This window comes from Pieris napi, chromosome 7 (genome assembly GCF_905475465.1).
Source record: "Pieris napi chromosome 7, ilPieNapi1.2, whole genome shotgun sequence".
In the NCBI taxonomy this organism is placed as follows: Eukaryota; Metazoa; Arthropoda; class Insecta; order Lepidoptera; family Pieridae; genus Pieris; species Pieris napi.
In genome coordinates, this window is record NC_062240.1 from 12,792,102 (window position 1) to 12,807,937 (window position 15,836).

A 15,836-nucleotide genomic window follows, 5' to 3' on the forward strand; every position below is an offset into this window, starting at 1 on the left:
GCACGTTGAACCCAGTAGGCCAACATTGCTGGTTCTCTGAAATAAAACCTTATAAATAATATAGATTTCAAACTGTAAAGAAACATAATTAGTTTGCATTAACACGATCTTAAAATTATTTATTGCAAACAAATTTTACTTAAATTTCCGTTAAAAACTACCAATTTACGAATGAGTAAGCTACTATGTGTGGTGTAATCAGTAGCTTATATAAACTGTGCTACGGATCTTTTATTATCAGTATTATTTCTACTCCCGGTGCTACTGAAGACGAAAACAGTGTTACAATGCTTAGTGTTCAAGTAAGTCGAGTGTGAATTTTAGTTTAATAGTATTTTTAGTTATTATAGGGTGGTTTATTGTAAAGTTTGAACATTCAAGTAGATGTAATGTGTAATATATAGTAAAAAAAATGTAAATAAATATAAAAGAGAAAATGAAGATGCATCTCTGACACTGATAATTTTATCTTTTGACAAGTAGGTGATTAATTTTTAAATGGTGTTTAAACTGATAGAGTATTCTTGTAAAGTTTAGTTTAGATAATTAGTTGACTACATAAGAACAAAATATATAATTAATACACATGTGAAATAATAAATAATAACATCAAAAAACCACCGCATGTCAACCGCGTTGAATATAAAAGAGTTCAACGATCTTGCAGCAAATTTAATTTACTTGGCGAAAAATGTTATATTATTATGGTGTTTGAGTATTTAAAATCTTTATATCTACGAATTTCAAGTATATTTATTTAAAGTTAAACTAGCACTTAAAGCAGTCATTATCATCATCTAGAGAGCCTGTATGAAGTGGCTGGGATGTTATACGAACTATTATTTTTTATTTATTAATTGGTCAAATAACAGTTACTTAAAACATAAGTAAAAATTTTGCTTAAAAAAACTAACACAAGAATAATAATAAATTAAAATACAATATTTTCAGTATTTCGAGTTGACTTCAAAGATAAAATTGAAATTACAAAACACAAGTAATAATTAATCTCTATATATACATATATATATAATTATATATATATATATATATACATATATATATATATATATAATTATATATATATATATATATATATATAATTATATATACATAACTCCCCTGTCACAATGTTCGTTCCCATACTCCTCCAATACGGCTCGACCTATTCCTATGAATGGTTACTGTCGAACTTTAATAACGTAAGGCTAATTTAGCGTTCTCAAGTCGATAATTCTTTTTCTGCACACACTTTGGTGTCGCTTTAACGATTTATTGGTCTGTAAGAAGGTTTCTGTGCTTGACACACTCCTTCCACTCCAAAGACATCCCCAGTAGCAGACTGGTCAACATAACCAATTAACCATATTTGATTAACCATCTAAACAAGTGCTGATTATAGAATAAAATACATTGGTGCATGGGTGTAGTACGCCGAAGGTTAAAAGTCGCCTTAATAATAAAGCTCTAACAATCAATCAACACAGATTTCTTCCCTGAATTGAAACTAAAAACAATAGATCTACTATACGTTGATATGGGTAGCTAGCACTAATCTTATATGACACATATCTCGAATTTTTACACACGCAACAATAGTAAAGTGCAAGTGCCTTGATTAGCGGAAGTCGAACACATTTATCATTTATTACCTATACACTTCCTGCGTTTGTTTTTTGCGAGCCATTGTTATATTTCAAATCTTAAACGTAACATAAACTGCATTTTGAGACGCATTGTTTTGTCGTGTACTTTAAAGCAATTATTACTGACCTTGCTCTTTATATTTAACTTGCTCCGTTACACGGTTGTGTCTGTATTACGTGATTTAAATAGAAAAACTGGATTGAAAATATAAGAACTTTATTTTAAAATGATAATTTTGTTTATGAGAAACTTAATATTTGTTTTCTTATTTTTCATTCTTACTGTACGAGCCAAGGCTGTACATTTTTCCCACTCATGCTTTTTTAGTATTATAAGCGTGGCGATTTCCTAAATCCTCGAAGTTACGCCCCGAGAGTATAGACAGACTCAGGAACTCTCTTCAACTGTCACTTTGCATTCATTAATTACATAGCAATTAACATTTCATTATTTCACTTATATTCTATTATGGTACGCGAGTGGTTAATATAAAGTAAAACTAAAAACCTCTATTACTTAAAGCACCCCGATGACCCAGAAATTTGGTCCGGTAACCTAATACTAATACAATAGAAAAATTAAATTAAACTAAGGAAAATAAAACAAGAACATAAAACCTAAACCTTTTATAAATAATGCAATTCTTTTGAATTCAGCCCGTGTGGAACTAAATATATCCGTCGCACATGCAATAATATTCAGGGTGTGCAAGACACGCGTAAATGGTGCTTTCCTGATATTCAATATGAGTATGTATACCAACGTAATGCACATCAGTGGTCCTTAGTCTTCTGGGTCTCATTCTAATGTTTCTTAATGCCCTTTTAAATTCATTAAACATTAAATTATTCGGAATTTTCATCGGTAATTTATTAAATAATTCCACATCCATTTCATCCAAAAACATTTTCAATAGTTTAATAAATACTAATTAATAAATATAGTTTATTTTACTATAATTTTAAACTCATTTTTAACTCATTCAAAAATTTGTTAAATTTGTTTTCTAGGTAGGTATTTCATTAAAAACTGGTCATCACAAAACGACAATGTACGCTACATTAACATTTTTAAATTAAATTCATTTTTAGAGTTTGAAGTTTAATTTATAATGTATTATTCTTATATTATCTAGTTAACTCCTAATATTGTAATATTTTATTTCAGGTTGTTGGCCTTTTTGTTTTGTGTGCAGTTGTTCACTCTGGCTATATTGGCAGAGCAGCTAGGAGGGGATATGGATTAGCGGACATTCAAAGTTATCCAGAGTATAACCAAGAAGCTGTTCCAGTCACTTCAGCTGGATCTTATAACGTAAGACATAATATATTTTATATTTAAAGTAAAAACTTTTTAACCGGATTAAAGTTATGTATTATTATAAATTTACAATTATTTAACATAATTTTAAATTTATCCGACGTTTCGCGTGCTTTACAGCGTGCGTGATCACGGTGACTATGACGTCAGGTGAGCCTCCTGCCCGTTTGCCCCCTGTTCTATAAAAAAAATCCCGCAATCTGGCATATATTGAGATACACCCTTTGCACCTACTAACCCTGTTTAAAGTACGGAGGAAGAAAGAATTTTAGTGAAACGAAAAACAGATTTGAAGAAATTGAAGGTTTTTGTTATTGCATGGCATAGCAAACAAATTTTTACAACAGTGCAATCAAAATTAGCTGGATATAACGCAACGTGGAGACTTCAGCTAGCCAAATTGGAACTCAATATAAAATCTTACTAAATTAATTTAGAAATCATAAGTAAAATTATTTGGAATTTGAATTACAGTTTTTCATTATGTTTTGAAAATTTACTTACTGTTTCGTTTACAATTTCTTAGCGCTTTCTTCCCAAAACCTAAATCTTAAGTAAACTATTTCATTTTATTGTATAAATTATGTACATGGGAAACACTGTTCTATAACTTGTTCCATATTAAAAAGAAGCTGGTATTATAAATAAATTCAGGACAGCAAAATATCACACGCCGTGACGTAGTTACATCACCGTTAATATGCGTAGCTCCGTAGTAATTCACGTGTTGACAAACTTTATGCAAGGTCGGAAAATACCAATTACAGTGCGATGAAATCGAAATACTTTTATTGCTAACATATTAAGTCAAGCATGCTTATATTAAGAAATATATAACAATTGAAAGGTATTTATACATTGAAAGTTTAATTATAACGCATTATCTAGTTAAATATAGTTTGTTTGAATATCACAAAAAAAATATTTCTACATGATGAGATAAAGATGGACATTTTTTATTTTATAATGTCGACGGTGCTAACTTCAGGGTGTCGGTTTTTTGTGACGGTATGCGGGTGTCGGTAGCACCCTGAGGCAGATTGACTCTTGCATGCTTCATGACGCGTTTTAATAGAGATAATGGCACCATTGTGTGTTTGTTAGATTACATGCTCTGTATCTATAATATGACATTTGATTTCTTATGATTCATATTGATGATTCATTTAATTATCTGATTGTTCATGAAATTAAAAGTGATTCACATAGTTTTACATATAAATAACATTAATTTAAATATTTGTTTAATTCATCTATTGCGAAATAATATATATATACAAACCAATTGACCGAGTCCCATGCTAAGCTGTGGTGAAGCTTGTGTTATGGGTACTAGGCAACGGATATACAATATACATACATATTATAGATGGATAGACATATAAATACATATTTAAACACCCAAGACCTAAGCACAACACCAAATGCTCATCACATCGATGTTCGTCTCAGCCGGGGATCGAACCCGGGACCCATGGATTCGCAATCAGGGGTACTAACCACAAGACCAATGAGTCGTCGATATAATAGAGATAGAATAGAAGAATAAATGATTAAACAAAACTTTATGTAAGTAATTATTGCATAAATAGAAGACAAAATCACTTATTTTCGGGGAATTGCAATGATCGGGCATTGCAGTTTATATTTATACAAAATCTTATGAATTATACATTAAATCAGTATCTTCATGTTTACATTTCAGTCTCCTCCAAAATACCAGTATGATTACTCAGTAAGTGACCCCCACACCGGAGACCACAAAGCTCAATGGGAGACTCGAGATGGTGATGTTGTCAGAGGTAAGAGATATATAAACTTCACTCTTGTTTAGATTTTTTTTATGTAATAGGAGGCAAGCGGGCAGGATGTTAATGTAATGTTAAGCGATACCGCCGTCATACACTCATATTGCCAGAAGACTCGCAAGTGCGATGCCGGCCTTTTAAGACAATTTGAATTAAGATTATATGTTAGGTTTATAAGAAAGTGTTTTTAAGAGTGAATGCACTTTAGATTAATGTAGACTAATAGTTAAAGTTAAAAATTAATTAAAACAAAACCGACGAGAAGTGGGCATTCTGGAATGCCCACTATGGATTCGTTGCCGAATGTGAGCAAGATTAGAATTAAAACACATAATTTGTAATATAATGTCAAGTGTCATAACATTAATTAATGTAGATTAAGATTATGAGTTAATATATATAGGTATTAAAGTAAGAAGTGTGTAGGTTCCCGTGTGTAATTAAGATTTTTATAATATTTATGACGCTAGAGAGAAGCAAAAAAAACTCTAAAAATTTATGTAATTGTTAAATATTTATAGCGCCATCTATTGAAATCCCAACATGTTAAGTTACTTTCTAAATCAACTCACTGTCTTTACAGGCGCATATTCGCTAGCAGAACCAGATGGCAGCACTCGCATAGTTGAGTACACGGCAGACAAAATCCATGGCTTCAGAGCAGTCGTTCGAAAAATCGGTTTCGCACCATCTCCACAAGGCTACAAGGAATTGAATTCAGTTGATTATTTTGGTTTCCACTAGATGGCGTTATTTCAAAATAACGGTTACTGTAACTTTATATTTAGGATTAAGTATTTATTTATGATAGTTCAATAAAGGTTTCCATTATAAAAAAGTGTTTTTAAAATTTAAAACAAGTGCCAGTTGCTTGCAATGCTGCTACAACCTTCGATCAAACCAAACGACGATACTGGTGTTGCGGCGTTGAGTTTGTAAATAGAGTTTACCACAAGATTCTCTAAGATTTTAGCACACATTTACGATTGGTCTGTCATTTTCGACATGAGTCTTTAGAGCTTTGATAGCACCGATACGGTGTTATTGGCTTCTTTCGTCTTGTGTGGGGTTCCTTTAGACAAAGAGAAAAATGGGAATAGCGAGTGCGGCAAGTTATTACCAACTCTCTCTCAGATCTCTTTTTGAGATCTCCGCCTTTAATAGTATTATCAACATGGTGAAATGATTTCTGCCAATTGCTTACAACAGATGCTGGTTGTGAAGATAAGTCATGGGTGAACGTCACGTAGGTGGATTAAGGGAATCTATTATTTCGACACCATTGGTAAACTTAAGATTCCATACTGAAATTTGGAAGAATAGTTCAAACTGTTATAATGCCTTGTCTTGAAGTATGGTACTTTAATAGTAGTTGTAGGTATTTCTTTGAACAACTTTACATAAATGTTTCTTACCAAGATGAACTCATCGTAGTCTCGAATATTACCAAATTGTATAAATTTTCTATAAACGTTGAATTTTATGATTTTATTGCACGTAACAGGCTATCTTCTTAGGAAGATTATTTGATATAGAAAACGTTACTGCTTCAATTTTATTGTGAAGGTGTCGGATTTTTTTTTAATTGATAGGAAAATGTGAGATTAGTAGAATCTTCTTTAAGTAGATAAGTAAGTAAGTAGAAAAGAACATATTATATTTTAAGTGTCCGTATTCGCATTGGTCAAGTTCGTTAGCGATGAGAATTTCAAATCTAATTGAGCAAATTTATTAAAGAAATGAATTAGCGAAAGAACCGTTTTTCATCCAGGCATACCTACCATAATTGTAGTGTATTTTATATACCGACGAAAACATCATAAAACTCCGTAATTTAAGATTGAATTTTAATTGAATAAGTATGAGTAGGTGAATAAAATAAAATAATTTATTGGTGCGACGAGTCGGGCGCAAGTCTAAAACGAGGTGGGCCAAAATCCTTGTATCCACTCCGTACCGTCTTGGCTTGAAATTTGACAGTTTAAGTTGTCAGTTGCCATGTCAGATGTTCTCAAAGATTCATTAGAAAACTCTTTTAGTTTCCAAACTGTAAATGACGGTAGGTTAAAATTTTTCACTAACAAGGATTGTTAAATTTTTGTGTGAAATTCTCCACTGTTTTTTTAAGGATATTAGCATATTGTGTGATTTCATTCTGATATATTCAACTCCTACTATGCGTCTGTGCGCCTTTTACACTTGCTCATACGGTGAAGGAAAACATCGTGAGACAACCAGTTTTAGATCCAAAAAGTCGGGGTGTGACAGCCACAGAAGGTTTGATTTGGATTATCTATTTGCCTATTAGAAAAATAATGATTACGAAACAAATACAGAAATCTGAGGCCTACCTGTGACCTATGAGGTAGCGCCAATGGTTTTTAGCTATTTACAAATTTTGAAAGGTCACTCAGTATTATTATTCTACTCAAAAATATAAGTTTTTACGCTACGTGTTTTATGAATTTTGATTGACATGATGTTAAAATAACAAACAAAAAATCAATAAGGAATATTCATTAATGACTTATACATTTTCCTAAAATTAGGTAAATTAGCAATTGCAAATTTAAATTAGTTTTAAAACACGCTAATAAATTATGGAGAAAAATTATTGTGGATTACGATTACGTCGCTTCGTATCGCCAATAATGTCTATGCATTTGATCAAGGAAATTAAAACGATCAATTCTATGCTAGGCATATTGATTGATAATTCTGTCATCATAAATTCTTACCGTTACAATTAATTTAACTTAATTAATCGTAGGAACCATTTTTAGTAGTAACAACGAATGTTTGTATATTTATATTTTTTTTATTCATATAAAACCATTTTAATAATATTTACTATGAGGAATTTTAAGGTTTTTTTGTGAGCCAATGTATTTGTATACTATATCATAAAAAGTGACCGTCTCTTTCTGTCCAATTGTGTTTACACAATGATAAAAAACATTCTCAAACCCTAGATCTTCACTGCCCTATGTTTTCATAAGTCAGTACCAAATTGGGCCCTAAATTTCGTTGTCATTTTGAATTTGTAGCTAACTGTAATGAGTTGTGTCGGTTTAGTAGTTTATGCGTATTTCAAACCCGACGTCGTACGTTCAAATCCAGCAATTGATTTTCTTCTTGGAGATCTCGAGACTATATTAGGCCTTCAATTACTTGTAGATCGGAGACACAGATGCAATCTGTGAGAGCTATAGATTACCACTACTAGTATATTTTTAAGGAACAAATAAGATTTATCGCCCTAGACAAAGTCGCGAATAGCTATTAATATTTTAGGATTCATTAGTATTCATACGAATAATGAAACGTTGCAGACTCAGTTCAATTATTTTCCTCATGTTTATTCAGTGGTTTCTATTAAATTGACTAAAACGTAATACGATTATTAACGGCACATCCGTATTATCACAACATAATGAATACTTATTTCATTAAAAGATTACGGCAAACGTAGTTATTCTATATCGTATCATTATTAACTACGTTTGCCCAATTACGTGTTGTATCATCGCATTATGAAGGAGAGTCGCTTCCAGCCAGCTTGTAGTTTCTCTTTAAGTACTGACGGTCATCCTTAGACACCTCTCCTTTGTCAATCTAAACGATGTTCTACTAAAATTACCGCTGTACACGAGCAGTTGTTGAGAAGCCATTTTATGGCTACTACTATAAAGAATTATAAATAAATAAGCCCTGTATTTCATGCAATATTTCAGAATCACTAATTATTCGTTATTGTGACACCATAAACAGTCATCATTTTATTTGTCCCTTTCCGGAGAACGCGTTTTGGCCAAAATTCACCGATGTCCCTCACACTTTTCATTTAGTTTTTATAGTTTAATTGTTTCGTTATTTATTTTTATTGCCACATTAAAAATTGTATTTTATTGTTCTTATACCAATGTATCAGTGTGCTGGGAGTTGCCAAGCTTTTATAAATAAATAAATAATATTTGTTATGCAATTAATAAGTTAAGTCATGTTAATCTTTAATGCATCATTGTATTGTGGTCTGAAACTATTTGGCCGAGATATAACTTTCCAGATGGAATGGAAAAGTTCATCTTTTTGTCATCTGCTACTTGTTCCGTCTTTTGTTTTTTCATGATATAAAATCCTGATTGTATGTGCTGCAGTGCTTGAAAATTTATGACGCATATCAGATTTATAAGAATAAATGTAATGTAGTGATTGCATATTTAGTCATTTCTATGCACGCTAGACGCTCTTGTTCTCTACATTAAATTTCCTCTTATGTATTTAAAATAGCACTCGGCATACCAATTACTATTCGTTGTAGGTAGAAAGTAGCTAAGAATTTTATTGTTATGTAAAAAAAAAGCGGAAATCAAATAAGGAGTTACTAAAGAAATACTTTAAATAATAAATACAGCCTGATCACCTACTTGCCTATTAGATTGACAAATGATCATGAAACAGATGCAGAAATCTGAAAGAACGGCGCCCGATTTATTTTTATTTTTTATAATCAATTCAAATTATTGCGAATTAATTCATTCACTAAGACAATTTCAATAAAATTTGCTTCAATTTTCATTCCCATGCTTTAGGTTAGGTACAGTGGAGTAAGAATTAAAGTGACAAGTTTCTACCTAAATTAACAAACTCATAAGTCTATCAAATATTTCAGACTACTGGCCAGTCCCACCTTTCAGTCATTTAGACGTTTATTTCATAACTAGCGGGCCCGCTCAGGCTTCGCGCGGGTATGAAATATATAGCCTATGTCACTCCCTGAAAAAATTATTAAAATCGATCCAGTAGTTTTGATTTATTCATTACTGCCCGTGGCCCGCACGCGTTACATTCGCATCACATTAGAATCCTCAAAAATAACAGTATTTCTTCACTATTTAATGGATGTTATTATACATATAAACCTTCCTCTTTAATCACTCTATCTATTAATAAAATAAACTGCATCAAAATCAGTTGCGTAGTTTTAAAGATTTAAGCATACATAGAGATATAGGGACAGAGAAAGCGACTTTGCTTTATACTATGTAGTGATATGATTTGGAAGTAAATAAAGCCGTTTATTTGTCATATATAATATAGCCTTTTAATGGGAAATAAATTTTTGTAATCAATTTATTAGTTTTGATTTTATTCGTAATGTTTGCAAGATTACAAACCTTTTCATTATAATGATAGATTAACATATAATAGTAAAATTGCGTTAAAATCATTGATTAATTAAATGATATTATCTATTGGGAAGCGTCTTTCATCCGGGGTTGGATAACATTGTGATGCTAGACAATAAAATAATTAGTCTAGCCACCCTCTAGTGATTTTTACTGGTGTGTGCGTAGACGCACGTGACGTCAACGATGTGTGAGTTTATAAATAGGTGAGTGGTGGAGATCGGTGGCCATCTTCACGTTCAACCTTGGATAATGGACAGGTTTATGTTGATTTTCGCGAAGAAATAACTTTGTGATTGTGAATGTTAAATCTTAAAGTGATTTTGTGATTATGGCGAATCTAATTCATTTCTTGGTAAGTGATCAAATAACGGAAATATATTTTTGTTTATTTATTACATTTTGTTTAAAATTATTACATATAGAATTTATTAAATTAGTATTTTTGAATTATTTATTGTTCTTTATTGTTAATAATATTATTATTTTTTTACACAGGTGCTTTTTGGATGTATACTTGTGTGTATATGCCAGGATTACGATGTACAAGATACCTTAAGCCAAGAACAAAGTGAAGTGAGTATTTTACGTGTTTCAATTTAATTCCCGTAAAGCCCCTATTATCCCTTAGAATTTTGTTATATTACTATGCTAAACATTGCTTGATAGTCACAAAAGACATATATAATTTTCGATAGTTTTCTTATATTCTATTTTTAATTTAAAAAGAAAAATATTTTTTTATTTTTTTTGTTTAATTTTATGGCCAAGAAAAATACCTATTCCACATAATTGGTCTTCATTTTAACATGACACCAATAATTACCTATAAATTGTTATTATAGGTAATTGTTGATTTATGAATAAAAATAAATGAAACATAAGATGTTTAAATTAATTTCTATCATCTTTGGATAGTTAAAATGTTTTGTAAAGTTTCGATCCATAAAAATATTTTTCAACAAAACTGAAAAAATACAGTTTATATTTTAAGTAATTTTTTACCTCATCTTGTCATTAAATCTCTCATTAAATCCCATGCCGTGTATTTGAAACCTGAGCCTATGTATTTACTCAATAAATATGTACGAACATGTTCACACGTAAATGAAAATATATAAAACTCTAATAAACTTGCCTATAAAGTTCAATGAAACAGACATTGCGTCTGTTCGTCCGTGTCTGTCTTTGGCTATCCTTACGGGACTTCATAAGTTTCGTATTGGTTTTGAAATATTATTAACAAACTCACAATATTAAAATAAACCCTACGTAATAATATGTCGTGCTTTAAATGCCTAACGAAAGTAAGTCAGTGTTGAAACATTCAACCAGTTGGTGTTGTTCACCCACTTTTCTCTTTAGCACATGTATTCACTATTAAATTAAAGCACTTATATTACTGCAATATATTATCGATACAGGTTAATGATATGAGGGTCTGGTAAGGCTTTTTCTAAAACCGTAACTCATGAATAGGGATCGATTCCTGGTCAGAGCCTACATAAAGTTAAATTTGTAATGTCCGGTTTATAGGGTCTATTTGTGAAACATCTCACATAGAGGGTACGGTGTTTTTCTATGGGTATTTTACTGATATATACAAAGAGGTATAACTGTGGTATGTCTGGGCTCTTCAGGCCTAGACCTAATATCGAGGCTCGTACTAAAACATTTTTATGTTGAATAATGTTTAAAAGGACTTAATAGGTTGTAACGCATCAACACGAACAATGCAAAAATCTCAGTTTTATATCGCTTAGTTCGGACATACAACTACCAATATTTAAGCCTTGACTAGTTTAAGCTATTGCTCAATAAGCTTAAAAGGAGTATTAAGAATATCCATAGCTGTAAATCACCTGCATCATGAGCACAACCCATATACACCCTCACTTTCACCATCACACAACACAGCCGAATTAGGTATACCTTGTAGTATTGAATAATTTTTATAGATTTTTCCTATTGTAAATGTTTAAACCTTTATGTATTTATTATGTATTTAATCATTGGCTATATTTTTAGTATAATTGTTGTTTGTTATATATAATTTCTGTTATCTGTAGAATTACGAAATAAATAATGTTTAAATGTATTGATTTCTCCGCAAAGAAAAAGAGAATGCAGTAATTTGTCATATTAATTGGACTGCATATTAAATTGTTGCATAATTCACGCCTAATAAATACGTATGAAATTGAAAGTCAACGATCCGCTGTCATTGACATTGAATTGCGATGCGCACGCACCGCTCATCTTGAACTTGGGGATCGCGACATTTAAACGTGTTTGCAAACATAGTAACTAGTTTTCAAGTGTAATTAAACTGTAATATGACGTACCCGTATACGTCGAATACGTATTAGGTAACGTTTGGTTAAATTGGTATGATTCTTAAAATTTTGGCTTCAATTTTATGCGGTTTTTGTACGGTCAAAATAGTGGTCCTAAACAGAAAATATATAAAAACAAAGTTAATCCTAATGTACTTTTATTATTGGCATTTTATTAAAAATTAGAACTTTATTATATTGCGCAATTACAAAAAATCTAAACTTAAAATGTATTTGGCGTGACGAAATTGAAAGTGTCGAAAGTGTTGACTATTACTCTAATGAAACTGACAGTGATATTTACATTAAAGCACTTATATTACAATTTTATTGAGATGATTAATAAGCAGTTAATTATTCATTTTATTCAACAGCCATTACACATGCGATGAATGTCAAAACGTAAATACGGGATTGTACACGCGATGTCTTACGTATTTTCCTTTTCATAGACTATAATTAATTTCTTTTATAGGGAAATCTAGAGCGGTGTTGGCCGAGTGGCTTTAGTGTTCGATTCTCATCCCTGAGGTCGTAGGTTCGATCCCCAGTTGTGTAACAATGGACTTTTTTTCTATGTGCGCATTTAATATTCCCTCTAACAGTGGAGGAAACCAGCCTTAGATCCAAAAAGTTGTCGGCAAGTGGGCACAGGAAGCTTACTACTTGCCTTTTGACAAATGATCATGAAACACATACAGAAACCTTCCCATACCTAAAAAGGTTGTAGCGCCATTGATTTAATTTCATTAATTTTTATAGGTTAATCCAAGCTATTCGTTTGGTTATGGAGTCTCCGATGCGCAAACCGGTGATGTTAAGACTGTATGGGAATCAAAGGACGGTGACACTTTTAAAGGTAATAATATGCTCTATTTGATAAGACACCACATATAGATACTGTTTAGCTGACTTGTATGAGAAACGCTATACGAGTATAAAAAATGATTGTATATTTTATTTCAGGTCACTACAGCGTGATAGAACCAGACGGTTCTATGAGGACTGTAGAATATTCAGCGGGACCTGATACAGGTTTTATAGCTGCCAACAGTGATGCTAACCAAAATGAACCACTGGATTCTCCACTACCAAATCCAGATTTAATGGAAGACAAGGCACTCCGAGATTACGACAGATACTATGACTTCTCTGAAGACGCTGATCTCGACCCACCCTATAAAACGAATGAAAAGAAAAGAAAAAGATATCCATATGAAACCCAATACAACGATTATTCTTATAGCAAGCGGCCCAAACATCCTTCAGACTTAGATGCAAGTGAGTACACTCACAGTATTAATATTAAACATCCGCGTGACGATGGATTGGACTCCCCTCATAGTCACATGGGGTATAGCACAGATCCAAATTGTAATAAAAAACATAAGCCGGAAAGTAATTACTATGGGAGTATAGCAGATTTAGATTTTAGAAAACAAAAATATCCACCTTACCAAGAACCGACCAAATATGATAGTGACAAATACAAGTCGGAGGCGTCATCTATAGACTCAGAGAAATATATCAATAGCTATAGACATGGTTTCAAACCTCTGAAACCTGATGAATATAATGAACCACAAACAAAGTATGGTTATCCAAACCTTCATGATTTGCCAACACCAGAGAGTTATTCTGATTATTTGCCGCCTCGGCCCAAGAAAAAGTTTAGGCCACACAGAATTCCGGATTCCTACGATCCTGAGAACTTAGACGATTATGTTCTGGTTCCAAAAAGGAAATTGAAAAAACCTCAGCGTATAGTCGACGATTACCAACCAGAACCTGAGGAAGATTTCGACCATCGGATTCCATACTCAGCCTATGATGATGAATATGAAGACGACCGCTACCAACGACCGTCACGAGGACCCACAGGACCTCAAAAGGAAGAGAAAATTGTAAAGAAAATAGTGAAAAAGAAACCAGTTATAAATATCTTAGACATATTTGACATATAATACAAATTAGATTAAGCTCTTAGTATGTGTGAGTGTATGTGATCCTATTTATATTATATTCAAGTTAATCTTACTTAGTAATACAATTGTTTGTTTTATGTAATAGGTTATCTCAATTATTCTTGCGTTAATTCTGTATACAGACTGATTACTTAAATTATTATAGTAAAACGATTATTATTGGTGTGTTGTTTTAATGGAAATGCATTTCGCCATAATAATTATTATATTGAAATCATTATATTTTCACTATTACTATAGGTCTGGTTTACCTAAAAAACAACTAATTTGCATAATATGCGTTAAAAACTTTTTACGAACAACAAAATTTAATACTGTTAAAAATAAAAGAATGTAAAGTATATCTTATATCAAAAAATAAAGTATTTATAGGTCCAATGAACATAATGAAGGCTGAAGTAATTTACATAACATATGGTCTGAATAGTGTATCAGATTACAATTGTGTCGAACATTATCCACATATTTAAGCGCAAAATAATTCCTTGGTTATATGTTTTGTTAATCTAAATAAACTTTAATAATATGTACAAGTATAAAATTATTCAGATTATTACATCGAAGCTAGTTATTAATAGATTAAGATTTTGGATCGTCTGTTTAAGGAGCTTTTAACACCTATTAACAACTTTTCATGTATATAAAACATTTTTAATTATATTTCATTAGTATTGTATCAAACATAAAATTTTATTTTTTCACACATTTTACACAGACAATCAGATACTTAATAATCTATATATATAAAAATGAAATCCGTTTTTCGTTGTCACGATATCACATGAAAACGGCTCGACCGATTTGTCTGATTTTTTTTTGTTGTGTTTGTAATTGTCAGGAGAAGGTTCTTATAAAAGAAAAAAAGAAAAAATTGCGCAGAAAATTAGAAAATTCAAGAATACTTGACCACCATACAGTTCGAACTTTTTGGTGTAACCTTATGGCGTTTGACATAACACAACATTGACAGAATGCGTGCTGCAAATATCGTCAGAGGATGTAAGAAAAATGAATATCGTTCAAAATAAATGCTTCGATCGGAGTTATTATATTGATAATATAATAATATGCGAGCCAGAAAAACAAACAAAGAATGTTGTATAACATAAACTATAAAGCATTAGAATAATAAACACTTTGTTTCTGAAATATTTTTTAATTCATTATACCAATTTGAAATCAATATTCATAGTTAAGACAGGACAACGTCTGTCGGGTCCGCTAGTACTTATTATAGAAGGGATCTACACGTAAAAAACTATGTATACAAGATATGTGTAAAAATAACATGAGAACTTAAGTATCGATCTGGTCGCCAAACTCCAAAAACGTACATTGTTTCCTTCCATTTTTCGTCATCATTTCTTGAAGTAGGGAGAATGGAAATAATATATGGTGGTGTTGGGTAGTTTATGAAAGATTTTGAAAGATCAAAGATAAATAACTTCGCTTGATAGAAAAAAATTGTTTTAATTTTATAAAAAAACTTGGAATCTCTTGTGGCAGACAAAAAAATACAGTTCTCCAACGCGATAGCAGTGATTGTCTAGA

The 15,836-nt window shown here is 31.5% G+C and overlaps 2 protein-coding genes across 2 annotated transcripts; both read left to right on the forward strand.

Moving 5' to 3' along the window:
* Window positions 1–245: 245 nt before the first annotated feature.
* Window positions 246–5,607, forward strand: LOC125051097 (cuticle protein 7-like). Its single transcript, XM_047651249.1, has 4 exons — window positions 246–302; window positions 2,815–2,961; window positions 4,673–4,769; window positions 5,359–5,607. Exons 1-4 carry the CDS (start codon window positions 288–290, stop codon window positions 5,517–5,519), a joined length of 420 nt encoding a protein of 139 aa, XP_047507205.1. The 5' UTR covers window positions 246–287; the 3' UTR covers window positions 5,520–5,607.
* Window positions 5,608–10,182: 4,575 nt separating this feature from the next.
* LOC125051342 lies at window positions 10,183–14,448 on the forward strand. The gene is made up of 4 exons (XM_047651589.1): window positions 10,183–10,319; window positions 10,463–10,540; window positions 13,063–13,159; window positions 13,267–14,448. The coding sequence occupies exons 1-4, from the start codon at window positions 10,296–10,298 to the stop codon at window positions 14,262–14,264; spliced, it is 1,197 nt and encodes a 398-aa protein (XP_047507545.1). The 5' UTR covers window positions 10,183–10,295; the 3' UTR covers window positions 14,265–14,448.
* The last annotated feature ends 1,388 nt before the right edge of the window (window positions 14,449–15,836 follow it).

Bases quoted from the DNA above. Each gene is read 5' to 3' on its own strand.
- LOC125051097 (XM_047651249.1), top strand. The intron at 2,962-4,672 runs GTAAGACATAAT...TTTACATTTCAG, and splicing joins CTTCAGCTGGATCTTATAAC to TCTCCTCCAAAATACCAGTA. The intron at 4,770-5,358 runs GTAAGAGATATA...CTGTCTTTACAG, and splicing joins AGATGGTGATGTTGTCAGAG to GCGCATATTCGCTAGCAGAA.
- LOC125051342 (XM_047651589.1), top strand. From the start codon at position 10,296: ATGGCGAATCTAATTCATTTCTTG. The intron at 10,320-10,462 runs GTAAGTGATCAA...TTTTTTACACAG, and splicing joins CGAATCTAATTCATTTCTTG to GTGCTTTTTGGATGTATACT. The intron at 10,541-13,062 runs GTGAGTATTTTA...TAATTTTTATAG, and splicing joins TAAGCCAAGAACAAAGTGAA to GTTAATCCAAGCTATTCGTT.